Below are 26,615 nucleotides of genomic sequence, written 5' to 3' on the forward strand. Positions count from 1 at the left end.
CGGGCTGTCTGCAGTTTGACAAGTGGAGCGTTTGAATTGAGCAGACAGCACGGTGCAGATGGATGGGGGAGCGCTCATTTGTGTGCCGCAGAGTTGTGAGGTGGCAGTGATGGAGGAGGTGCAGCTTGGCACTGACAGCTTCTATTATGTCTGAGAAGACACTGGAAACCTGTTTCTCTTTCCTTGATTTTCCCACACTGTCTGTCAGTTGTGGAGAGTTGTGGCTGCTGCTTTCCAGGAAGAAGTTATATCACGTCTATCACCTAAAAGAGTATGAACCGTATGCCCCCAAAGGGCAAAACAAATAAAGTTGTGTAGCCAGATCTCTGAAATTTGGGGCTGAGATACAGTAACCAATAAAAACACAAGAGACAACTGAAGAAGGTGAGGCTGAGCTGGGCACTGAGCTGTTTATTCTGGAGGCATGTTTTCAAACTCACGTACAATCACTTTTTGGGAAATGCATACAGACTCCTTTTAGAATATATTTAATTTGATCACTTTTCCAGTGTACCTGCTGATAATTGGGACACAGCTGTGGTCTCAGTATCCTACTTTAAGGCAAGATTTTCAGCAGGCCTCTGTGAGCCTGATATGCTAGACTGAGTATTTCAATGAGCACCCACAGACAAAGGCTTCAAAATATGATATAGCCAGTTATCATTTGACCGTGTTTCAGATTAACATCATTTATACACAGGTTATTATTTATTATAACTTGTGCCTGAACCAGTTTCCATTGCCAGTTGTGTCCACATTGTACCCAAGTAATGCATGGCCATGTCATGACAGTCATTGCCCATTAAATGAAAGGGTCTGCAACAGCTGCACAAAGTTGCAGAAAAGGTCGGCAGCTGTGTTGCAATTAGAGATTCAAATAATAACCGGGGGCTATAGTAGTACGTGAAAACACAACCTAATGTCACTTCTGGCACTACATGCAACTCATCTCGAAAGAAATTTGATGAGAGATTAGCAGAATAGGTTAGTATTACTGTAGGATCTATATCACAGTCTCTTTGTCTAAATTATATTTAGTGGATTTTTGTCGTAACTAAACAGTGAAGAGAGACAAAAGGCTTCTAGTTGAGATTTTTGACTTCCACCACTAAGCCATCAGAACAAACACATTTCCCTCTTCGTACAAAGACATGTAAACATTGTTTCCTTGTGACAGGCAACCCAAATAAATTCTGCAGCCTTAAACCTCACACTAATGAAATAAAAAAGAAGAAGTGTTTAAATAAATAGCTGAAACAAAAGTAAAGCATATCCTGGGCACAATCAGGACTGGTGCACGGCAAGGTGCAGACATCTGGCGTGCAAGAAAACACACCATGTGTGGTACGATGAATCAAGCATAACATTTGCAAACCATGTTGCAAGGAAGCCAATGTGTAAACAATAGAAATGAAAAGGAAAACAGGTTGTCATACAAGTTACAGTACAGGATTCTCGTCAGAAAGGCTCTACTATAGGGGCATGCAGTGTCCAATGGATATTATTGGACATATATCTTTATGTTGTTTATCTTTATTCTATGTGCAACACGTCAACAAGGCAAAAATGGCTCTTTTGACTTTTTGATTACATTTTAATAATATATTATATAATTTATGGCTCAAAAATCTAGTCTTAAGAGTTCAGAGCAGAAAACTTTGACTTCTGCATCTTAACTCAACCTATTAGATTATTTCTTCCTATTTGAGAGCAGTTCTGTCTCTAAAAAATGTTTGTTTGACTAAAACTTCAACCTTCAGTCGCTGTCTGTTTTTTTTCTCTCTCTCCTACTTGTCTCTTGCTGCCTCTCTTCAGTCTTCACTTTGGGAACCTCTCCAGAAGGGAAGCCTTTGCAGCCGATGTCGCTCCACAGGAGGTAAACATGTTTTTCAAATCTCTCGTCTCTCTCGGTTTCTCTGTGTCTGCTTTTCTCTCTCTCTGAGTCACACTCACATCATTTTTCACATCAATTCAGAGATAGAAAAATCTAATTTAGCACTTTTTTTTCTGTGCCCGGCTACGTATTGCCAGGAAACTGCTCAAGAGCCGAAAAAAAAGAGAGCTTTAAATGCGTGGGATGCCGTTGTTTGAAAAGAGTGTACCGGATAATTGATAACCACAGAATGTTCCAGAGTTATAGGGCAACATCTGCACAACGCCTGCACTGATCCAATGAAAAACTTCAGCAGCAGTTTCTCTCCAGATCCACTCCTACCAATTTTCAGCGAGCTCAATATGGTTTCTAACTCCCTGGCCCACTGTGCTGGATAATATCCAATATTATCTAAGTTAAACAACTCAGCCTAAAACCTCTCCCCCAAAACCACCCCGACCATATAAACCCAGTACCCCTCTCCAACTCTCACAACGCCCAAGCTCCACTTGCCTTGGCTGCGTTCCAGCCTCACAGAAGTCTTACAATTCACATTTCGTTAGCAATGGTCTATACAAATCATTACTTTCTCAGAACAGACATAACACAGAGCAGTCAATGGTACAGCAGTGCTGTGCTGTACAGAGTCATGGCAGCCGAGGGGGATCAAACAATATACAACACAGTTATTTGTCATGTTGGGTTTATTAAGGGAATCAAACAGCTCCTTGTGCTCCTTAATTGGGGCTGGGTGGAGTAAAACGCTGGTGCCCAGAGCGAAACAGCAGGGTGGCGTGTGCCCAAGCCCTCATAACGTACAGTAAATATAAACACATGCTCTACCCAGGCCCATGTGGCATGCTGAAAGAGTTCCCTTGTCCTCTGACTGATGGCCGAAACTTCTTCCTTCCTCCCGCCCGCCCTGAAAACACGTGGATTTTAGAAGTTGCATGCAAGCTGCAGCGTTGTGGAAGAGGTGGCGACTGAGCCGAGCTCCGAGTTGATAAATGGCAGCGGTCGAGGACAAGATAATGACATCCACCCTGCACCACTTGCAGCTACAGTGGCGCCTGTCACTGCACAACGTCATCTGGATGCAAGGCAGCACTTTCATCAAGAAATCAATCTCTGGAGTTTCTCAAACGGGTCTGCAATTTTTATGAATCACGCACTGTAATTTATAAAAACATAATCCCCGCTGTTTATGTGGTTGTAATTGATTTGTTTATGAAAACAACCATTGTTCTCAGACGTGTCAGAGGCAGCCAAACCACTGAACGGCTTCAAGTGGAAGTCATTGTTCTATGAATGCAATGAAATCGAAGTCTGTTGACCGCCCTTCCCTCCAAACAAAACCACTGTTCAAAACTAAACTACCACATGTTAAAACAGCCTCGTTCCCTCCACTGTTACATTGGTGTCATCTTGCTCGCAGCTCTCATGGGGCCTAAAGGAGGATGGTTATCTGTAATTTTCTACAGGTAATTCCAGACACCATCTGGCAGCCTTGCAGCACGATAATCCTCTCACAGTTCAATTTTTTTAGGTTCCTATTACTTGTTACCGCTTCAGCCAACAACAATTAGACAGAATTGTTGGGGTGTTCTAGCAGACGTGAAAAGCTTGTTAAGGTCTCTACCTGTTTGACGCTCCAACTCACCGGCACACAAAAAGATGGACAGGTGATGAGGATAAGTCAATAAAAACACAGCTACCTTGCAGCTGAGGAGTTGATGCATCAGGGAAATGGTTATTCAAGGTGATACTGAGTGCAGCAGAGCAGGCAGCTGTCTAGTGTAACAGGCCAGATGTTAAAATGCTCTTTTCAAAAGAGGGTTTCTCCTCTGCAAGGATTTCCTTCAGGATCTCTCACTCAAATTAAGCTATTATCAATCATTGTGGGGAAACACAGCAGAAAACCACACTTTATTAAAAAGACTGGAAGAAAATAAAAAAGAAAGTAGTACGAGGTAGTTCACACAAGTATACAAACGTATCTATACACTATACACATATAACAATACAATGGCCGTGTTATAAAGTATCGGGGTGTGCATTATTTTCTGAAAACTGCATGGTTCTGAAACAGAAGCACCATTGCTGTCCTAAACTAGCACTCATATTTGAACTTTCAGCTGTTACTAGGATACAGATGTTTTACTTGGGCCACGCGAGCTGTAGTTCCAATGAGACATCCTGTAGGGGGACCGATGAGGGAAAAGTTACAAAGTCTACCTTTATTATTGTAAAATAGTTACATCGTCATTGTCCAATGAAAACCCTGTATGTCCAAATTCGGTGATTTAGACGTTTTCATATAAACAGAAAATTCTCTGATTTCTTCAGTAAAAACACACATCAGATTAGCTGATAAATGCACAGTCACAAAGATGAAAACAGGGCTGTTTTTCTTAACTTATTGAAAGTTGATATTTGGAAAATACATGCACGTGTCACACTACTGCTGCTGACTTTTTAAGTTTCATAAGTTTACTTGTATTTTAATGTTCTCACTCTGGCTTTCATTTCTATTTGGATTTTGGCATCTTTAGCCTTTACTTTCATACAATAAATTACAACTAAGAACTCCTCCAGCAGAACCCAGAACACTAAACCACAAAAAAACAGAGGTGAATAAAGGACAGAAGGACCTAATTTCCCAAATGGAGTGAGTGTGACTTATCAGAGACAATATCTTCTGGGCAGGCCAGGGCAAATGAAAGCAAGGTGAGATTGAGTCAGGTTTAGATTACAGGCTGATGTCTGCAGCGCTGAGGCCTTACAGTAATCTCTTATGACTGATTGGCTCTAACCAGGAGTGACAACTGCACTGATGCTATCTCGGTTATTTCTATGGGGGTGGCATTGAAGCAGGAGACAGGAAGCTCAGGAGGGCTGGTAGAGCGAAGCTGACATGCAGTTACTGTTTTCAGATGTTGTGCTCTGACTGAGGAACAGGTGACAGTGTGTGTCTCTATGGGGGGAAACAGGGATTTCCTTCTACACTGAGCCATAGCTAGCAACAACAAAACACTGACTACATACTGTATACATGCACATATTAGTCTGCTTTTTGCTCTTATTCCGAAAGAGACATTATTCCGTCTAAGCTGTTTACATGGCTAATGAAAATTAATATTCCACTAATATTCCCGTTTACATGCAGTCGTGCAAACTGTTGGCTAGTTAGTTTGTGTCTAATAAATTCATGGTTTGTGTACAACAACAGCAGCAATGCACAGAGCAGACCATAAACCGGCAAGAGGCCGCAAACTTTTGCAAACTGCGGTAAAAACTCTGATTGGGACGTATTTTCCGAATGTGCTGTATACATGTCCAAAAAATGCTTCTAAAACCCAAATCATACCGGCATATCCCACATGTCTTAATTGGAAAATGCTATTCGGAAAAAGGCCTTATTCGAAATACCAAAAAGGAATATGCTGTTTACAAGACCCGTATCAAATTTGGAATATTGGCATATTCGGAAGAATAATGGAATATTAATGTGCATGTAAATGTACTCATTGAAAAACATGAATATGAAACTGTGCATACACACAAAGACATATGAGCCTTCACTGTCACTTCCTCTCACACACACACACACACACACACACACACACACACACACACCATGTGCCGTTTGCCAGCAAGTGGAAACATCATTTAGACCATCAGACACTAAAACAGAAACCAAAACAAATTACATTTTTAGTTTGTTGGCAGCCTTTTAAGGCAGAGTGACCCATCCTGCTGCCTATAATGACAGGGGAAACTCTGACACACACACACACACACACACACACACACACACACACACACACACACGCTTGTTAGTACGGGACGCATGCAAACACCCAATATGTCAATGCCCACATGTACGGTTACCACAGCTTTGTTAACGTTCTTTTGCGAGAGTGCTTTATTGGAAAATTTGCAGGAAAATTGTACATCGGTAAAATTAAATACTTAAGCTCTTTATGGCAACAACATCCCGCACTCTGGATTTATGAGTTTGATCGTTAAACTGTTTATCAGAGCTCTGCTTTAAGTACAATAACAATAAAAGCATTTGGCAATTCCAAATTCAGTTCTACACGAGGATGGGGAAGCTGAGATGTAAATTGGTTGTTTTGCATCTTGCCATATATCTCATTACACCAATGATGCCATTTCACCCCAGAGATTAATGATGCCTCTACTTGTCTACTGTATCTATTTACCTATCTATTTATACAGAGAGCAGCTGTAAAGAAGACCCAGTGTGATCCGTAGGGAGCCCACTGCTCGCAGAGTTAATGAACTGGTGGCACAGAGGCAGCTTGGACAGAGAGATGGAAGGATGGAAGGATGGAGGGAAGCAGAAGGGGGGGGGCAGTGTTGTGGAAGCCTGGCTTAAGGGTGTTTCCATGGTAGGATTGCCCAGGAATCTGATGCTGGTGCCAGACGCGGGGAAACCCTCATCAAAAACAAGGGAGCACACCCATCAACACCAGTCCGGAGCATGCACATGGCCCCAAAGACAGTCAGATTCAGAGCAGCTACTGACCCACACAAGACTGGTCATTTATTTCTCTTTGTTGCTATAAAACTAATTGTCCAATTGATTTTTGCGTTTTAGTTAAAGTGCTCATATTATGCTTTTTTGGCTTTTCCCCTTTCCTTTATTGTGTTATATATCTTTTTGTGCATGTTATAGGTTTACAAAGTGAAAAAGCCCAAAGTCCACCCAAAGGCACTAACTAACTAACTAACTAATCTCCAACAGAAAACACTGTTCACAAACAGCTCTATTGTAGTCCAGCCTTTACTTCTCTGACGAAAGTGCGTCACTTTGTGACATACGTTATAATGCCCGCCTAGCTGCTAGCGTGGCACTCCCTCATACTCTGCTTCTGACTGGTTAGTAGTCCTTACCTAGGTACTGCACATGTGCGACTCTCAACAAAAATGGAATAGAAGTGAGATGTCTCACTCTGTAGCTAAAACAGAGAGCTCAACACACAAGGTGAAAAGAGGAGCTGCAGCAATGTGCAGTACAACAAAAAAGATTTTTTTTTTTTTTTAAATTAAAACATGTATACCTATCCTGGTACAACCTCTAAATACAATTATGAACCTGAAAATGAGCATATATGAGCACTTTAAATGTTTCCTTAAAGCTTTGTCTGAAGCTTCCATAGCATCTAATGATCTTATATTATTAGGATTTAAATTATTATTATATGATTTAAATTATTATTGCAAGATTCATTTTTCAGAACTTTTGAAATGAGTGCATGTCAAATGAAGAGGGAATAATATGACATTTATTTTGTTGAGATTACTTACACTTACTTCCTACTATTTACTGGAGATTACTAATGGAAGGATGTTCAATCATGTATTTTGAATATTTTAAAATGTCTCAATTTCTTTGTACAGATTTTAAGAACTGTTGTATTTTGCTCATATTCTGTAGCTGAGTAGCAGAGTGATGCAATGTATTAACCTTATACTTTGATTTACCCCATGACCTGAAGATGTTTTTAATGCTCAGTTAAGTTACCAAATAGTAGCCAACTTTACATTATTATAAGAAATAACAATCCAACTGAAAAAGCCACAAAATTATTCTTGATTAACAAGATTACTTAGCATAGCATAAAGTCAAAGTTGAAACTTCTCTGATAAGCATGGGGCTAGGGAGTTAAAGCAAATGAGCTAGCCAACAAGTATTCATAAAAACAGAAGTAATTTTATTTATGTACTTTAACCAGAGTTCCATCTTTGCTAGCTGGCTAACAACCAGTGATATTACTGTTGACTCCAGAGCAGCTCTGCCTTTGAGAAACGTAACACGACTTAAACACTCCTCTCAGGAAGAGATCAGGGTTAATCATATAAGTTGGGAAGAGGGGAACAAGGCCTCTGCTCATTCAATCACTTCTTGTTTTGATAAACAATCTCACTACTCCATTACATAGTGCTGGACGTGCCTGGAGGGGGGCCGCCTGTGTTCCCGGGCAGCCTTGAAATCTTCCTTTTACAGGTGAAACAATGAAAAGGCTTCCCTCTTTTTTGAATGAGTCACCGGGCCGATAGGATCACACGTGTTTACATTGCTCAGCCTTGGCCCAAACCGTACCTCACGTTGCTTTGCCGAAGCTAATCAAGGAAATTGCTGTTTGTAAACCTCGTATCAACATCTGGGAGCAGTCCCCTCTCCCTCCAAACCAAAATGGCTTAAAGTAAGAAAAAGAGAAACAAATACTGAGGCATGGCACACACAAAAGGGCATGCTTCCACACCACGTGCGCAGCCAACCACCCACCCACCCACCCACTCACTCACACACACACACACACACACTGCATTTGTGATCCATTCCTCTGCTGAACAGGCAATGGAAACTTCTGCAAATGTAAATCTGCTGGGTTAAAAATACAGCGCATTAATGTGCACCACATGTAGCACTCTGGCAGGACGGAGGATATTTTGACGGCGGGGGGATAGGGGGGAGAGGAGAGAGGGAGGAGACAGTCCTGGGGTTTCTCCAACAACGGAGGGGGAGAGACACACACACACACACACACACACACACACACACAAAGCTGTACTAAGAATCCAGAACTCCTATTTTACCTTGAGCCTTTTCCACGAACACCACCTTGGAGTCGTGCTGGAAGTTGTGTCCATCGATGAGCATCTTTTCTCCCCCTGGGGCAGGACATGTCTCCAAGCTCCGCTTATCCACCAGCGGCAGCTCCTGGGCCGATCTCTGGGCTGTGGGAGGGAGAAAGAAACCGGCCTCATCGTTCAGCTAATACACACCCACTCCCCATGCAGACCTGAGCATCCAGACAGAGGTTGAATCACTACCTAGACAGCTCTCACAGCGCAGTCGGTACAGCTGTAAACCTCCAGCTCTTTGCGTTTGAATTAAGCTGCCTCTTTGCCAATAAGTAAAGACAGGCTCCATGTTGTGTTTATTTGTGTTTTCCTCAAATTATGGTGGATGTTCTGTCTTACATATTTGGTTAAAGAGTTGTCTTTTTCTCTCCTCGTCTTTTTTATTCCTTTCTCTTACCTTTTGGCTTTTTTTCTGAAATTATCTTTTACATGCCATTAAATATTTGCCAACCTTTTCCGTCTAGCTGTAATGATGATGTCTATCCAGGTCTCTCTTGTGATATATAGTTGTAATTTCATCATGATTGACCAGGATACATAAATAGAGGTTCAATAAAACCTGAATATTTTTTAACATATGAGGATAATCTTTTAGTAATTCGATGCTCCTGCTTTCTGATTTTGATAAAACTCTAATTCTCTGTTTTTGGAAACCATCAATCTTTCCCACATCTCTGTTTCTGTCTGTCGTTCTGCCTCGCTCACACACAAAGTGAATTTTGGTCAAAAACAATTGCTCAGTGGCAGTCGTTCAGAAACTAACAATGGTCTATTTCAAGGGACTGAGATCATGGTTTAACTACTGTCTTTCATTTACCTCCTAAGACTTAATCTCTATGGCAGCTCTCACTGCCAGAACCACATGAAGTTGTTGATCTGCTTGAGTTTATCCCGGTCCAGTGTAAGGTTAACACCAGTTCAGTGCAGAGAGTCGATATAGTTTATCAAGCAAGGCCTATGTCGCTCTTTACACAAAAGATAAATACTATCGAGTTCAAATGGAGCTCACAATCACATGCACCAGAAGTTAAAGTGCTGCATCCAATAATTCCTGTTTTTATCGGTTAAAGCTTTAGTGTGAAACTTTTTGATATTAAAAAACGTCCGTTACATTTCTCAGTATGGCTATGTTCAGAAGATTGGGTCGTCCAATGACTTTCCCACACAGAAGCTCGAGTGAAGATAATTACCTCTTCCTGAAGAGTCCTTCGTGTTTTTTTAATCCTCCGTGTCCTCCTTGGCTACTAGCAACTGTGTGGAGGAGGGGTGGGGGCACGTGCGCGATCACGGAAGGCTGTATCATGTGGACGCGTCGACAGTTTTGTTGTCATTACTTTGAATTGCTCATGGGGGTGACAGAAACTACGCACTGTAGCTTTAATCTAATGCTTATCTTAATCGTTTAGCCAAGAACATTTGAAAAATTAGTGGAAATAGTCCATCACAATTTCCCACAGTCCAATGTGATGTGTTTAGTTCGTGAAACAGCCCAAAACCCAACAATATCTCATGACATTTTTGCTTGATGAATAACTTGAATGAGTTGATTATCAAAGTTTTTGCTTATTGACTAATTGATTAATCCAGTGGTTCCCAGAATTGTTGTCTTGTGATCTTTTTTAAATTGAGCAACTTCTACTTGACCCCCTTGTCACATGTGTCATATGAGTTCTGAGTATTTTCACAAAGGGATGTTGTCTGTCTGTCTGTCTGACAATGACAAATTAAGAGTCTACTCTGTGAGGCTGCACTTAGACACAGTGATGCTTCAAGCTAATTGCTAACTTCAGCATGCTAACATGCTTAACATGACAATGCTGACAGGCTGATGTTAAGATGGTATAATTTTTAACATGTTTAACATCTTATTTTAGTGTGCTTGTATTTGCTAATTAACACCAAAGCACATCTGAGGCGAATGGGAATGTGATCAGTTTTGCAGTTATTTGGTCATAAACCAACATTTTTACTTGATGATGGTGCTGGATGAAAAGCCAGGAGATCACCAAAGTGATTACAGTTCATCCTGAGGGGAACATGAATGTCTGTACTGAATTTCATTAAAAAAACATCCAATAGAACAGCTAACAAAGATTCTGAAAAAAATAAATGTAGTTTTGTGTAGCAGAACTGATCATCTTGAAACCCCTCAGAGGGGTCCCGACCACCATATTGGTAGTCAAACAGTCAACTAATCTACAGTAACAATTTGAGCCCAATTTAAAAGGCATTAAAGGACTGTGGAGTTTAGGTGAATGAAAAACAAATATGAGAAGTACTTACAGCACTCAATGGGGTTGGATGAAGCCTGCAATGACACCGTTCTCCCCGTGGCCTGGTTGATGTGAACTCTGAAAACCATCCGCACACGTGTGTTCTTGCGTCCAATGTCAGTCTCCCCCTTTCTCAGCTCAATGTCCGAATTACGCAGCTTCAAGATCCCTGCGCAGTCGATTCTGTGTTTGTGAAGACAAAAGAAGAAGAGTTTGCCAAAGTCTGTCTGTCCACAAGGCAAATTATCACATGTATACATGATATATATATATATATATACTCTCACAGTTAATCAGGCTGTGATTTATGCAGTATTGCAGCCAAATCAATAGTGGTTCACCCTAATCACTGTCCTGACAGAGGCTGCAGTCATGTCAACAGAAGATTAACACCACCAACCCCAACAATGTGTTTACACCTCAGTGGATCCACTCTTGGGTGAAATTCAAACTCTATAGAAACAAATGTCTGGGAACGTTCATCACATCAGGAACATCTTTGACCTGCAAGAGATGGTTACTAAAATACTGTTCCCCTTCCACAAATCTTACAACCAAGAATTGGCTGTAATGATATCTTTTACAGCATCAAACTCTTCTTCACATACTTAGTAAAAAAAAAAACCTCCTCCTGTCTCCTCTCTGCACTCATCTTACTTTTTCATACTTAAATACCTCGAGCCTCTCCAAACGGTTTCTGGCTTTTCCATCGCCATGCTACTTGATGCTGCATTCCTCAAAGCCTAGTTAATGTCAACTTTTACACACATTTGAACACTCCCTAACATTCTTCTCGCCAGACACCAGGGTCTGCTGCTCCACTGGCGAAGCAATCAGGTGTTGATGCTAAGGACCCAGCTGTTCCTTCCGCCTACGCATCATGCAAGCTGAGTGCAAGACCACATACTGAAGTGTCCGTTCAGTGCTTGAGACAAAGTTTTAAAAAGAAAGCACAATACCAAAAAGAGGGGCAGTATTTAATGCTATCATGTAATTTGTTAGGAGTTAATTGGAGTCATACCAAGTTAAACAATGCCATTTGTGGCTTCATATTAGCTAACTGATTAATGATTTAATTTAACACACGTCCCCCTGAATCAATACAATAAAGCCCGTTTCTATACCACATCGTAAAACATATCTATGTCACACTGGAGTTCATGTCAAATGAATAAATCTCCCACAAATCCGCCACCTACACTTTAAGTACTCTGAGGCATATCCCCCGTGAGAAAAGAGAAACCATATCCTGAGATGAAGTCGTTGTATATGGGGAGCTTATGTGTTACATCCATTCAAACACAGAGAAAGTGCTGATGCTAGCAGGCTGCTACTGAACACAGCTCAGACAGAAACCCCAGGCCCCTGTTAGCAGCCCAGAGCTTCCCCAGTAATCTGATCTCTGAGGCTTATATAAATGGAAAAGCCACCCGTCTGTGTACAGAGGGCAACACTTTCACAACCCAAACACACAAAAAGCACACAGGCTCGTGCTGGACACACACAGGATACTAAACATCAGGAGCATATTATGCTTTTTGGCTTTTCCCCTTTCCTTTATTGTGTTATATATCTGTTTGTGCATGTTATAGGTTTACAAAGTGAAAAAGCCCAAAGTCCACCCCAAAGGGACTTACAATCTTCCAGAGAAAACACTGTTCACAAACTGCTCCAAACAGCGCTATTGTAGTCGAGCCTTTATTTCTGTGACAAACGTGCGTCACTTTGTAACACACATAATGCTCGCCTAGCTCCTAGCGTGGCACGCCCTCATACTCTGCTTCTGATTAGCTAGCAGTGCTCACTTAGGTACTGTGCATGTGCGACTCCCAACAAAGATGGTACAGAAGTGAGATGCCTCACTCTGTAGCTAAAACAGAGAGCTCAACACACAGGGTGAAAAGAGGAGCTGCAGCAATGTGCAGTACAACAAATATATGGTGTTTTCTGAAAATTAAACCACATAAACCTATTCTGGTACAAAATACAATTATGAACCTGAAAATGAGCATAATATGAGCACTTTAATATCTCCAGATTTTTATAGTTTTTGATAATAGGAAGTGATCTAACATGTTTCAACAGAGTTTCATCAGCCCAATTGGAACATTTCCCCCTGCAGAGGACCGGAAGGATATCTCAGTTAAAGTAAACTCCATTTGAACAGTGATGCACATGTTTGCAGAGTGGCTGGTGTTTACTACATCAGATTTTCACTACATCATGGCAGGAGTTACTTTTTACTTTTTGGTCAAGTCAAGTCTCAAGCCAGTTGAGATAAGACAAGTCAATGCTAACTAAGTTATGACTTGGTCAGGACTTTGAAACACAGCTTTGAGAGAAAGATGTTTACATATAGAGGCTTTATACTTGACTTGGACTTGGTCTTAAGGACTTTTCTCGACTGACTCGAGACCTGACTTGTTTCAAATGACTTGAGACTTGACTTGGACTTGCCCTAATAGACTGGAATATACCTCTAGATGTCTAAAACGTTTGCCTTTTCGACCAGATTTAACCACTTTTAAGTCTTTTGGGTCTTAAGTCATTCAAGTCCAAGTCAATTCCTGAATAAATCGGGACTTGATGTCCAATTGATTCATTTAGGCCTTTGTATTCCCTAAGGAACATTGGCCATCGACAAAAGCCCTCAGAAGCCTCAAGATGCTAAAAAGTTTCTTTTTCACCCAATATATCCCAGTTTGAACCTACTGATGTCACCTCACTGGGATGGGTAAAGGCCCTGATACTCACATGGCCCGCATGTTGTTCTCTGGCAGCAGTGGGATCTCCAGGGTCTTGGTGTTGTTGTGCAGGGCCTCATGGCTCGGGGTGGACACCGTCTTCCCGGTGATGCGGTGGACCTGGTAGAAAGCGTGGGGCCTCAGCAGCCTGTCGTCAGCTGTGCCAATGAACAGCTGCAGGGTTAAAGGCTCGCTCTCCATGTAGCCGTGGAGCTAAGAGGAGAGAAAGAAAGACACGGTTGCAGTTAAGATCCATGTCCTCTCTAAATAAAACTTCCACTTGCATGCCGTTAAGGACAAACGCAGGTCTTTCAGAGGTCAGGCTCTCAGCGTGATGGTTTTCAAACAAAGCACCCATTTAGGATCTTGTAATCACCCTTTTCATCTACTTTGATTTACTACCAATGGCCTGTATACACTTCCTCCATCAGTTCATGTCAGGCCTGCCAAGATGTTGATCCTACAGTAGCTGAACCTCAGGGGCAGCTGCTGCCAGAGAGCAGGAAAACCACCTACAGCGAGCAGCGTTTTGATTTGTGACAAAACTAAGCTAGTGTTTCAGAAAAGTCAAAGTCATGTCAGTCCCACCGAGCGGCGGCAAATCTGGGTCAAGAAAAACTCTCAGCGGTGACCCTGCTCTGATTTTTATCAGTAAAATGAACCCGTCACGATGGAGTTGGAGACAGCACAGAAGTGCTGCTCGCTGTAGCTGGTGGGCTCCACCCAGAGCTTCTAAAGTACTCCCAGACCTCCATAGGTGTTGCTTGACAAGAGGCCTCCTGCCAGGATGACCTCAACCACCCAAACTGCAGAGTGTAGGCATGAAGCCCAAACCCACAGGCTGAAATCTGAGAACAGCAGCTACTACTGACAGACTATGAGAGTTATGTATGTTATCTATACAGGAATCAGAGCATAATACTTGGCATTTTGACATTAAAGCAATTGAAAGAAACATGATGTGTATAATAAGAAATTACAGGGGCCCCAATGTAGGAATGCATGAAAAAATATATGGCATTGGATTATATGGAGAAAGTGTTCATATTTATTGTTGTTTGAGAGGTTAAAGCAGCAATCCATAGTTTTCATAGCAAAGATGGTGGAGCATGTTTTGTTGCATTTGTGAATCACTTTCATTATAAGAGACTAATATATTAATGATATATTATTAATAAATAAACTTGGATTTCAGCGTTATTGCATTTTCCAAAATCCCTAATTTTTTTAGCCAATCTTATCTGACAAAACAGGTGGACATCTTTCCATGCTTTTATTACAATTGAGCAATTTTTGCTGCACTTAATATGCCACCAATTATCAGGTCTGAATAAGAGGAACTACTATTGTTGGCCAGTCAGGGTTAAGTAATATTACGGTTCCATCTATGAATGATTTCATGTTCAAATTTATGTAATAGTAAGTTTTAACTAAATTACACTTAATTTGCAAAACATAAAAATTTGTATTCTTATCTTTAGCTATATAGCATGTATAAAACTAAAACTGAAATAATATGACTTTATGAGTCAAAACTGACGTAAGTGGGTAAGAAAAATTGACAATAGTACACATCACTAACCCCAGACCATGTCAATGTGTTATAGAGGCAGATGCTGAACCCCACCTAATTATACACCGCTGTGGATGAGATTGTCAGCTGAAGCGAACGGCAGGGAAATGTGGAAATGAGGACCTGAAAGCACTCGAGGCAAGGAGGAGTGGCCACAACAAGAGTGAAAGGCTCAGACTGGGGAGGAACAACATGTGATTTGGAGGAGGATCCCTGTCAGGGTTAAGAGCCTGCAGAAGTCCTGTATATTTGTGTAAGGAAATGGGTTGCTGCCTAGCAATGTTGTTTATTTAGGCAGCAGGAAGGATTGTGATGAAGTGAGGAAGCCCGCTCACAAGGTTAGGTGGTCACTTTCAAACTGTAATCACAAACAGATTACTCATTATCTGCTTTGAATTATTATCAGCATGAAATTCTAAGCAAACAGAAATAATTGAACTTGATAATACCATGCGAGTTGTTTCTGATTTAAAAGTATACTTTTGTAGAAACATTTGTTCATATCAGCATTATTATGCATCATTTTAAGACATAAAATGATCAAAGTGGCAATATTGAAATCAAGAAACCTTTCCACTCTGAATCATCCGTTTTATAAAGCAGCAGACAGTTATGATTTGTCGACACAATTAAATCACTGTGATACCACTTTATGTAAACCCTCTGCTCCTCCACCCTGGCAATGCAGCGATCCCTCCCTAGTTCATATTATCACCCACAAGAGGAATGCCGAGACGAGGAGGAGAGAGGGGTGAGGGCAACTGGGGCTCCCTCTCCAGTTCTTTCATAGACCCTTCCAGCTCTAAAAGGATGATCCCACACACACATACAGTATATATGAACTCCTGTGTTTTAGTTTTGTAGAGAGAGAGAGAGAAGGATAGCTCAGTGTGACCGCCAATTCATCTCGTCACTCTTTTTGCTTCACATGACATTTGTTAATTATACTTTGGTTAGATATCAAAATTTGATCAAGGTCGAGAAAAGGCGCATGACTCCAAAATATTAATCTAGAAAAATGCATTTCAAAACAGCTCTTTGGATGTGCTTTTCAGCAATGGGCTGGTCATGAAAGTGGTGTTCAGACAGAGAAAAAAAGAAGACCTCACAGACTTGACTAGGGGGTATTTCCTCTCCACCAAAGTACAGCATGAAACCCTGAGCATTAACTGTGGCGAGGACTACACAGAGCACTTCAGAGGGACATACTTCAGTCTGCTGCTGGCGTAAGGGCGGGTGTGGTTGAGGCAGGCAGCAGCGATGGCATTGAAAGAGAACAAAAAATAGCCGGCTTAGCTGTACTGGATGCTGGACGTGGAGAAAAAAAAGTGCACCGTACAGAACAAGACCTTCTAGAATAAACTCTGTAAAGTCTGGGCAGGGTTTGAGTCAGAGGGGCGGCGGGACAAGCCACAGAGGCTTCGTCAGCCAGCGTCCACAGCAGAGGCTGCAGTGCTGTGTGTACCATGTAATCAGGAAGTCACAGAGATGGGGCTGCCTTGTCTGAGGCTCCCTCCAACATCTTCATCAGAGCCTGCCAGAAACGTGTGTGGTTTAGTCGCTGCCGCCTCCGCAGGACGCAGCACGCAATGATGTCAGCCATACACACGGGAACTTTCCTAAACAAAGGGAAGTCTGTGTGGTTGGGGTGGTAGCTGGCAGAAAAGTAGGGGGAGGTTTGGGTTTAGGTTTAAAGAGAACACACACTCTCTCTTTCAGCCGGGGTGAGCCCAGACCCCTGTCATTAAATCATTAGCACCTTCTCATGGACAAATACACGCGTCCTTTACAGATGTGTGGCTGGAGTTGCAACATGCTGGATGATACATTTGGTTTCCAAATGTCTTATTCCACAACTGCATACAAATATAATATTTCTGTTTTCTCAGTGGGGGAAATATATCCCAACACTGTTACATTTAACTTGAAAGCATTTTGAATAATAGCTTGTTAGAGACAACGATCATTCTGTGGGATGAAACTCTGTCCATTCTACATACTAATACACAGTCTGTACTATACTGTATACTTATATAGTAGTATTTAACCATTTTGTTGCAACAGGAAAGTATTAATACTTATTTTATTGTTTTCCAAGATCTACCTGGAGTCAATATCATCAGCCATTTTTAGGTAATCGCAAATACTGTACATTGTATTAGTATTATTGAGGTAAATTAACAACAGTTGCCATAACACATAGTTTGTCCACCAGAGAGCCCTGACAAGTTTATTCTTCAACTGTAAAATGTGCTGCTCAGTACTATGTCACAAGACAGGGATTAAGGGATCCTTTGCAAAAATGTTTGTTGATGGTAAAAAACATATATAAACGTTTATATATATATATAGTGTGTGTGTGTGTGTGTGTGTGTATATGTATCGGCCTCAGAAATCCATTATCTCTCAGGTTTTAAACTTGCTAAACTAAATTCTTGCCCACTTCGGGGAAACGAAACAAGCTTACACACAGTGGCTTATTTAAACATTGAGCAAATAAATAGCAACATTAGCATAATTTGAAGTTGAATATTCACTCTCCATCACACTCTGTTTTGGTTTCCACTAACTCCCGAGGGGGAAATCTGTCTCTTTAGCTGCTAAAAGCTCCACTATGTTCACTAGCAAGTCGCTAACTTTATTTTTCTGGCATTCAGCAGGTAGAGCACTAGTATATTTAAGTGAGTATACTTAATTTTGCACTTTCCTGGTGTGAATACACAACTTACTTAAAATCAGCTTGGAGTTCGTATGAAGTATAGAATTGGGACACAGCTGGTTTGTCCTTAAAATGGCTGATTAGCAATGTTAACATTCCCCATTCAAACTAAAGGGCACGATTAGCTAACTGCTCCTCTGTGGTTCAAACTCACTCTAAAAAGACATTTTATCAAAAGTGAAGGGAAAACACAGGAAACTCTGCCCCACATGTGACGAATGTCTGGTTAACTTGTAGACTTATTGTAATATATTAATAAAATGTCTAAAGGTATTAATTAAAGTGACAGCCTGGCTCACCACTCACTTTGTCCGACTCTGTGCTGCAGACCCTTTATTTATTCAGAGACTGAGGTCAGCGGTATGGAGTAATGGTTGGGGGGACCAGATGGGTTTAAAACCAAAACATATCTGCAGTTGTCCACATTTTTTTCTTTAGACTCGACCACCAGAGCTACTGTGGTTAAAGCTCATGACTAAGCTCTTACTGGCCATGCTACATCGCTTTGTAACTGTCTGCACTGCACTCGACAACGTAATGGAAAAGTCTGAGTCACCTTTGTCTGGACAGGAAGTGACTGAGTGGACTGGTCTGTCTAATAGCATACCTATGGTATTCCATTCAGAAATGTGATGTCTTTGAATAACATAACAGCCAGGCCATGAAACACACGTCGCCCCAATCTATTTTAACACAAGGTAAAAAAGTGTTGAGGCGAGAAGTGTGAGGTAAGAAAAAATGGGTCTAATGGCTGCACCGTGTGTTGGTCTAATCATCACAGGAAACCAAACAGTCTAGCTCAGAGGTTCTCAACATATGGTTCAGGGTCACGGAAGGGGTCGTGAGATAAATCTGAGGAACTACAAGATGATACATGTGATAATTATGTTGTGTTTTAGAGGTTTTTTGCTTTTCTTACTATGAAATAGAGTACTGGGTCGTTTTAAACATTCATATGACACAAAGTAAAGAGAAAATCTAGACATTTGCAACATGTGATAGGGTTTCTCAGATAGATACTGCTTTGTTTAAAGACATCACAAGCCAAAAAAGTTACGAAGCACTGGTTTAGCAGACCTGAACGACGGGGTGTCCTCCTGCCAGGGCCTTCACTGCTCCCCGACTGCCCTCCGTCTCATAGTGGGCTCGGTGGTGGGACTTGGGCTGCACGTCGATCTGCAGCCTGTACGGTCCCGAGCTGGACGGCAGCTGCCAGTCGAGAGCTGGCAGGGATGGGCTGTCGGGGCAAAAACATGTCCAACATGTCAACTTAGCAAAGAGAGGGGAGGACTTATTTTAGATGCATTTATCTATGTAGAATGTGCAGAATGTGAACAATGTGATAGGCAAAGCCTGTGATAAACCCGTTCTGAAATTAAAAGTATGTTTAAACTTACTTCTTGTCAGTATTCACAAGTCTGCACATGATACAATACAATATACTTTATTGTCCCCTTAGGGGAATTTGTTTTGGATTCAAAAGCTGCACAAATAAAGAAATGTCTTGACAGTTACAAAAAAACATGAACACCAACTGTACCAGTCACAACAATAAATTGCACATATGGAGAACTTTTCATATATTTTCTCAGTTGCCAAAAATAGTGAACCAGTCATAGATGTATGCTCTTAAGCACACAAAAAGCTATTCCCCTCAGGCTTTATTGGTTTGAACAGATCTTGTTCAAGGCCAAAATCTTCATCTGTAACTCAAACTGTCATTGCTTGCTTACCTGACATATTGCTTTGGCTTGGACCAGGAGTATGGGTGCTGTGGCACATCCAGAAACCCACCACAGTAGGCCTCCTTCTTTAATGGCAGGCGGTTGGAGTCATCCTGACAGAGCTCCCCTGGACTCAGCTCCTCACCTCCAGGCTCCACCTTCAGGCTGACTGCGGGGCTGTGCTCCAGGCCGGTTTTCCGGGCTTTAATGGGGATTCCCTCCCCGAGGTCAGCCACTCCATCTGTGGTCAGGGCATTGATGGCTGCCAGTATGGCTGAGTTGGTGTACTGGTTGGTGTTTGGCAGCCAGCTCTCCTCTGTGATACTGAGGCGAGGGGAGGTCTGCGGGGACAGTCCAGGGGAGTGGATGGGCGAGTATGGGTAGTGCTTGTGTGATGCCCCGCTGCCGTTAAAGCTGTACTTCCTCTTTGCGCCACAAGGGGAGTTGGGACTGGAGCTATGCTGACCCATCCAGGTGTCATCTGTCACGCTTGTGCGAGGAGAAGTGGAGGGGGAGTGACGAGGGGAGCCACCAGAGGTGCAGCCATCACCTGGCAGGGCGAGGGTGGAGCTTTTGGGGGACACAGAGGGCGACTGCCAGGGGGAGTTCTGGGGCGAGTTGTCGTAGTTGTAGGAGAAGCTTGATTCATAGGAGGAGGCGTCGGAGTGGCAGCTGCGAGATGAGATGCTGCTGGCCGGGCTGAGGCAGCTGGGGTCGCGGTAACTATCTGCACTGGGGAGGGTCAGCGTCACTATTGAGTTGACTCGCTTGGCAACAGGAAGGTTGTTCTCTTCCACCTCATCCTCAGGAAACTGGCCGTAGGCTGTGATCTCGATGCGAGGGCTCTCCAGGGTCGGGGCTCCATTTGGGCGGACACTTGAGGTTGAATAGTAGCCGGCCACTCTCATGTCATCCTGGGTGTCATAAATGAGAGGCTCAGTGACAGAGACAGCTATAGTGGGGCTGGAGTGGAGGCTGTGGTACTGAGAGGGAAGACAAGGGTTGCCCAGTGGGAGGGAGAGACTGACGTTTGGCGTGTAGCCATATGCATCTGGAAAGCAAACAGATTGACTTTGTTACCATGATAATCAAACACACATTCACTGGCTCTCTTACTGAGTGGGAGACAGTTGCCAAGTTGAGTCTTTTGAGAGCCGTTGCAGAGGTTTTGCCTATAATGGCTAAAGAACTGCTTCCTTAACAGATTTGGCCCTGGCTATTTCACGATGCATGCAAGTGAAAACTTATCACCTCATCTAATGAGGATCCCACACACTCACACACACTAAGGCGAGTGACACAAAACATCTCCGAATGGCTCAGATTATACAAAGCAAAGGTGGGAGACACAAATAAAGGTTCCAAAAATAACTCCAGTCCAAAAATAAACAGAGGGCATAACCAGGTGGTTTTTTTCCACTTCACATTGCCACTTAATGCACATGCTGCAGCCCATAAACTGTAACATTATGAAAACACACACTAATGCTTTTGTTGGCTAGTTTCATGTACCAAAAGCCATTGAAAAATAAACACAGGAGGGACATGATTGGTTTATTTGCATGCTGTAAAGGTGCATGCTGTACCCAGCCGGGGGGAAGCTCGTGGTCTCGTGCCAACTCTCCCGCTGGGTCATATGAAACTCTGCCTGTCTGTGGTGAAGGTCACAACCAGGGGCAAGGGGGGATGTGATATGTGGTTATATGGTGCATAAAGCTGGGTGAATGTGACCACAGTGGAGCGCATTGATACGGATGGAGACGTCTGCTGCAGACAGACAGATGCAGTCACCACAGCTCCTGTCTGCTGTAAATTAAAGATAATTAGGGGCCCCACCATAAAGACTATGACATCAGTGCAGCCCAATATGACTCCTTGTAATAAAAGAAAATTATGCTTAGCCTACATTTAATGCTGCTTGCGGTGTGTGACACAGTAGCACGAAAAATGTTTGTTTTCTAAAATTAGACTGCTGTAAATTAGCTAACATTCTAACAGGCTGGCACCTGAATCAATCACATTTTTACCCATAATGCCATTGTCAGTCATTAGCACAGGTTCAGTTCTGGCTATTTTGGAAACACTTTTTCATCATGTGGCCACGCCCACCTTGCCCAAATCATAGGGAGGGGCGCATACATATCTTCACCACTGCGTTAATACTGTTACTAACTGCAGTACACTGAGGCTCAATACAGACATTCAACTGGGCAGAAAGTGCAGCTGAGACCCGAAATCAATATAACATCGCAGCTCAATGTATCGCATCCGGGTGTAAAGTGTCAAACAATGATGAGAAGCTAAATAAATGTCACATTAATAGCTTTACTGCACTGTGATAATAAAAAGGAAAGCCTTCTGTAATAAATAAAAGTCAAACTTACCCTCTTCAGCAGATTTCATTTTCTTCTTTGCGCAGAGAGACACGTCTAAGATCAAACTCTGAGTGCAGATGGGAGCGATTCTGTATCCATAAAGCGGAGTTTATATATTCCACAGCTGTTGCTCAGGATCCTCTCTCGCTGTATCGCCGCAAACAACGATAATTAGAAATAAAGTAAAAAAACAAAAAGGCTACTTCAAAAAGAGAAAAAGTCGCATCCAAAAAGGAAAACTCTAAAAGAGATGCGTCAAAATATTAAAACATGTGGAATAAGACCATGGCTGATTCAGACGTGTTCTCTTAGAAAAGCTATTTTCGTCGCTGTGTTGAGATCTGACTCTGCGTCGGGGGATCCTGGCTCTGCTGGGTCGCTGTGACGCACTGCTCCGGCGCACAGATGACTTCTGCGCTTTTAAACTCGGGGATCACCTCGGCGGCGGCGCACCGCCCCTCTTCTCTGACGCATTCTACACGCTCGACCACCAGATGGGTCCAGTGGAGATCCTCTCTCACACTGGGCTTTCCAGAGGCAAAACAGGCCAATTAGCAAAGCTGGCAGTGAAGGCTCCGAGATAAGTAAAATAAGCCTCGCCACGGGAGATCCACATGCAAACGTCCAGTGATTGGAACAAACATCCCATACAGCACCCATAAAGCTGGTGCAGCTGAACATGAGCCAGGGTGAACATCCATCTGAATATAAACACTGGAATAACTGGAGTTATACTGACAGAGCAAAACCTAAAAAAACTATGATTTGTTGGGTGACAGTTGTTAAAAGAAACTCAAACTATATCGCCATTATCCATGCCTGACTTAATGAGCATGGACAGCATTAATCTGCAGTTTTCACCAACTTTATCTAAACTATCTGTTTCCATTGGCATCATTCACAATGAAGCCATCAATGTGCTGCTGCCAGACATATGGAACGAGGAATCTCCTAAATCAAGATTTATGTGCAGAATAATTCTGCAATTTCCACCCTGAAAGAGCCATTCATCAACTGGTTACTGCCGACGGATGTTCGGTTAAAGGCTGCTGGGTTTTCAGATTGCAGCTGAAGCTGCAGCAGAGAAAAGGACAGGTGAACTGAGCAGAAACATGCCAGAACATAAATCTCAAAATGCTACCTTATAAGACATAAACGTAAAACATAAAGCTTCCTTCAGATGTTGTTTGTGCGTCTCATGATGTTTTGAAGTTATTGCAAAGACAAATAATTGCTTTCCACTTCTTCCTGACAGACTGCACGTCTGCGGGGCACAAAACACATAATTATCCATACTTCCATAGAAGTAGGCTACTATATAAAAATCAAGTCATATACCCAGTCATTTGACACGCTGAACTGAGAATCTTCATAAAGTTTTCCATAGGCCGCACTCTGCGGTTGGTGTATACTTATACGGCTTCTCTCTCCTCAGTCCCATGCAGGCAGGGTTGTTGCTATCTTTGGCAGGTCTGGACCTCTCAGCAGCTGGCAACAGGCTCGGAGTTTCTGTGATGACAATAGTCACATGGCGGCTCTCTAAGAGTCTGTCCATCCCTGGAGGTGCGAAGCTACATTGCTGCACTACAGCATCTTATCAGCTGGCCCTAGTTGGTGTGATCCTTTAAAGGTGGACTGAAATGTTATGCCGCTTCCACTCTTAGCCAAGTGTTAAAGCACCCATATTATGCTCATTTTCAGGTTCATAATTGTATTTTAAGGTTGTACCAGAATAGGTTTACATGGTTTAATTTTCAAAAAACACCATATTTTTGTTACTGCACCGCTCTCTCTCACTGCTGCAGATCCTCTTTTCACCTGGTCTCTGTTTTAGCTACAGAGTGAGACCTCTTTTCTTCTTCTGTACCATCTTTGATTGCACTCGCACACGCGCAGTAGCTCAGATGTAGATCATGTCAGCCAGCTAGCTCCATAGACAGTAAAAGAAAGGCTGTTTCTACAACTTCGGTCAGTTATACGGCAGGATTAGCTGGGCCCTTCTAAATGAGGGCGCACATGTAAGTAGTTCTTTTGTAGATTATGGTGAACTTGTGTGTGTTGTAGCAGTGCTTTGCTATTGAGAACGAGGTAGCATGCTAGCGTTAGCATTAGCGTTAGTGTTAGCATGCTAACGCTACGAGCTAATGGTTGCCCGGAGACTGAAGGCAGGACACATTCAGAAACCGTATCTCACTCAAAACAGCATGGATGGATTTTTTTCATAGTTTGTATGTGTGTGGAAGCCCATATTTTTTTCATAATATGGGCACTTTAAAGTCTTCAATTAAAGGTCATAACTCCCACGCTGTCTTGTACTACTTTATATTTGCAGCAGTGTTTTCCCTCTGGTGAGATCATTTTATGGTGTGTCTCTTTAAATTTCTTTTGGGGATTCTCTTCTGTGTCATTTCCAGGACTCAGTGAATTGGGAAAACGACTTGCACATCCAATATTTATTTATGCAGGTGCATTTGGAGAGGCTCAACATGTTGCAGTCTGTTCTTGCATTCAAGACATTTAATAAATCGCAACCTCAAACTATAATTTTGGTGTATTGAGTATGTGTTCTTTGTCAAGAAGACCAGCTACATAGATTTAGCACCTTCATTGCTGAAGTTATTATTAGATTAGATCAGAGGTTTTCAGAGTCAACCATGGACCTCCTCTCAGACTCAGACAAAGCTTGGAAAAAGGCAAAACCTCATCCCCTTAGTTTACTTGCTTATTTAGCTCAATTCCAAATGCTTATGGGATCATGACTAGGCACTCAACAACTGAGCCAAATAGCCTACTATTGCCGTTTGACATAACTTCAGACTACGTCAAATATGCAAAAAAATCCTTCCTAAGGCATTTATTATAATTTTCTGACTCTGGGAAAATGGGAACAACAGTAACATTTCCACAAATTTAGGCTATTCAAATTTATAATGAATAATCATTTTTCCCTTCCATTCACTGAGCCTCCCCTGGAACAGTTCGGAGCCCCCCTGGGCAGGGTCCGCCTCTTACTTTGAAAACCTCGAGATTAAATAACCGGAACGAAAACAAAGTGTGCAAGTTTTTGACCCTCTTACTGCAGCTGCATAACACTACTTCTTAAAGCCTGAGTATCCAACTACACCATTGTCTTCAAAGTATAACTCTTTCCCTCCTCCTCCTGGGAGTTTAGTGACTGCTTGTAGAGAAACTTTCAGACATCAGCTCTTAATCCACATTTGTCTCCATTGTGCAACAACATGGCACGCATGCCCCACATCCAAAGAAATATTCCCTCCTCACCCACTGGGATCTCATTTTGGCCGAGCTCTCTCTCCAACAGAGAATCTGAGGGAGTGACGGCACTTGTGAAATCCTACCCGTCCGTTTCATCATGGGGACGTGGCTCGGTGGCTCCCCAATCATTTCAAGAACCCCACACGTTTCTTTGACCTCATGGAAATCTCTCATGGGGCTGGGGGGCCTAAATGGAGCAAAAGGGGGGATTGCCACTCCACAGTGATGTGTAACTGAAACATGTGCTGCAGTAAACACTTCCACCCGTCTGCAGTCAATAAATAGCTTCACTGCTGATTTGACTCGAGGACCCTTCTACGTCAGGGCGGTGCTGTGACTCGTAGTTTTTCCAGACATGCAGGCCTGGTGCTGGTTAGTGGACACCTTGGTAACAGGCCACTACAGACCGGATGGATCCAGAGCCACAACTAAAAGAAGAGCACAGTAGATAATGAGAAACAATGCCAACGTCCTGCGTTGATAATGTAGAGACGCAGAGTGAACAGAAGACTCCCTTTGATATCAACAAGCTGCTTTTCACTACTGGCACTAGGGACATAAGAGACGCTGAATTTGTTCAATACTGAATCTGTTTTTAGGTTTCATGGGACAAGTCTAAATCAATTCTCAGGTCAGTTGAGTCCACATCAAGTCTCCATTCTCTACTCAGCAATAAATATCAAACAGACAAAGTTAGCAGTTAGCTGGTGAATATTGTGGAGAATTTAGGGGATGGTGACCAAAAACAGAGCTAAAAGAAAGTGAATAATAGACATATATTCATTGAGTGTCCCGAAAAAAAGACTCCAAAGTAATGCTAATGTTGCTCTGTGTCTGCTGGATGTGTAAACACGCAACTTAAAAATGTATATACTTAAAGAGGAACTTCACATCAGGCTGTGACGTCACAGTGTACTGACACACCCTAGAGTACATGTCTACATCACTGAAGCAAAGTACAACCATTGGAAGACATTGCAAACAAGATTTTCATCTGCTGTTAAGTTGCTCTTTTATACAAAGACTTTCCCACACAGTATTAAGGGTTTAAGGCAGTGATACACAGGGCAATTGTTGGGCAACTTGGATGGGCAGCAATGGACTGGCTCAGAGTTGTCACTTTAATCCCACAGGAACATCATGTTACCATGAAACAAGTCCCTGTGGCACACTTTTGTGCTGTTCATTATTGCCTAAGTGCATCTATGTAACTAAAAGATTTCAGATGGTTGACAAGTGAAAATATGTGTTTGCCATCACAAGACTGTCACATAACTGTAGCAGGTTTCAATCCCTGAATTCAAACTGTTTACAGGGAGACCTTTACACTGTGCCAATGTGTGACCTTCACTGTGAGCTAAGAGTGCAGCTTAGTGAGGACAA

At 42.4% G+C, this 26,615-nt stretch overlaps 1 protein-coding gene across 2 annotated transcripts in view; it reads right to left on the reverse strand.

Annotated features, from left to right (window-relative positions):
• The window catches only part of nfatc1 (nuclear factor of activated T cells 1), a 40,695-nt gene extending 18,346 nt beyond the window's left edge, over positions 1–22,349 (reverse strand). For both annotated transcript variants that reach the window (XM_078268140.1, XM_078268139.1), the window contains exons 1-6: positions 21,966–22,349; positions 19,591–20,632; positions 18,935–19,094; positions 13,576–13,778; positions 10,832–11,004; positions 8,501–8,641 (exon numbers count right to left, since the gene is read on the reverse strand). In XM_078268140.1, coding sequence (XP_078124266.1) covers positions 8,501–8,641; positions 10,832–11,004; positions 13,576–13,778; positions 18,935–19,094; positions 19,591–20,632; positions 21,966–21,984 — 1,738 coding nt within the window. In that variant the 5' untranslated portion in view covers positions 21,985–22,349. The remainder of the gene's footprint in view (positions 1–8,500; positions 8,642–10,831; positions 11,005–13,575; positions 13,779–18,934; positions 19,095–19,590; positions 20,633–21,965) is intronic.
• Between the last annotated feature and the right edge of the window lie 4,266 nt (positions 22,350–26,615).

This window comes from Sander vitreus, chromosome 14 (assembly GCF_031162955.1).
Source record: "Sander vitreus isolate 19-12246 chromosome 14, sanVit1, whole genome shotgun sequence".
Taxonomy (NCBI): Eukaryota; Metazoa; Chordata; class Actinopteri; order Perciformes; family Percidae; genus Sander; species Sander vitreus.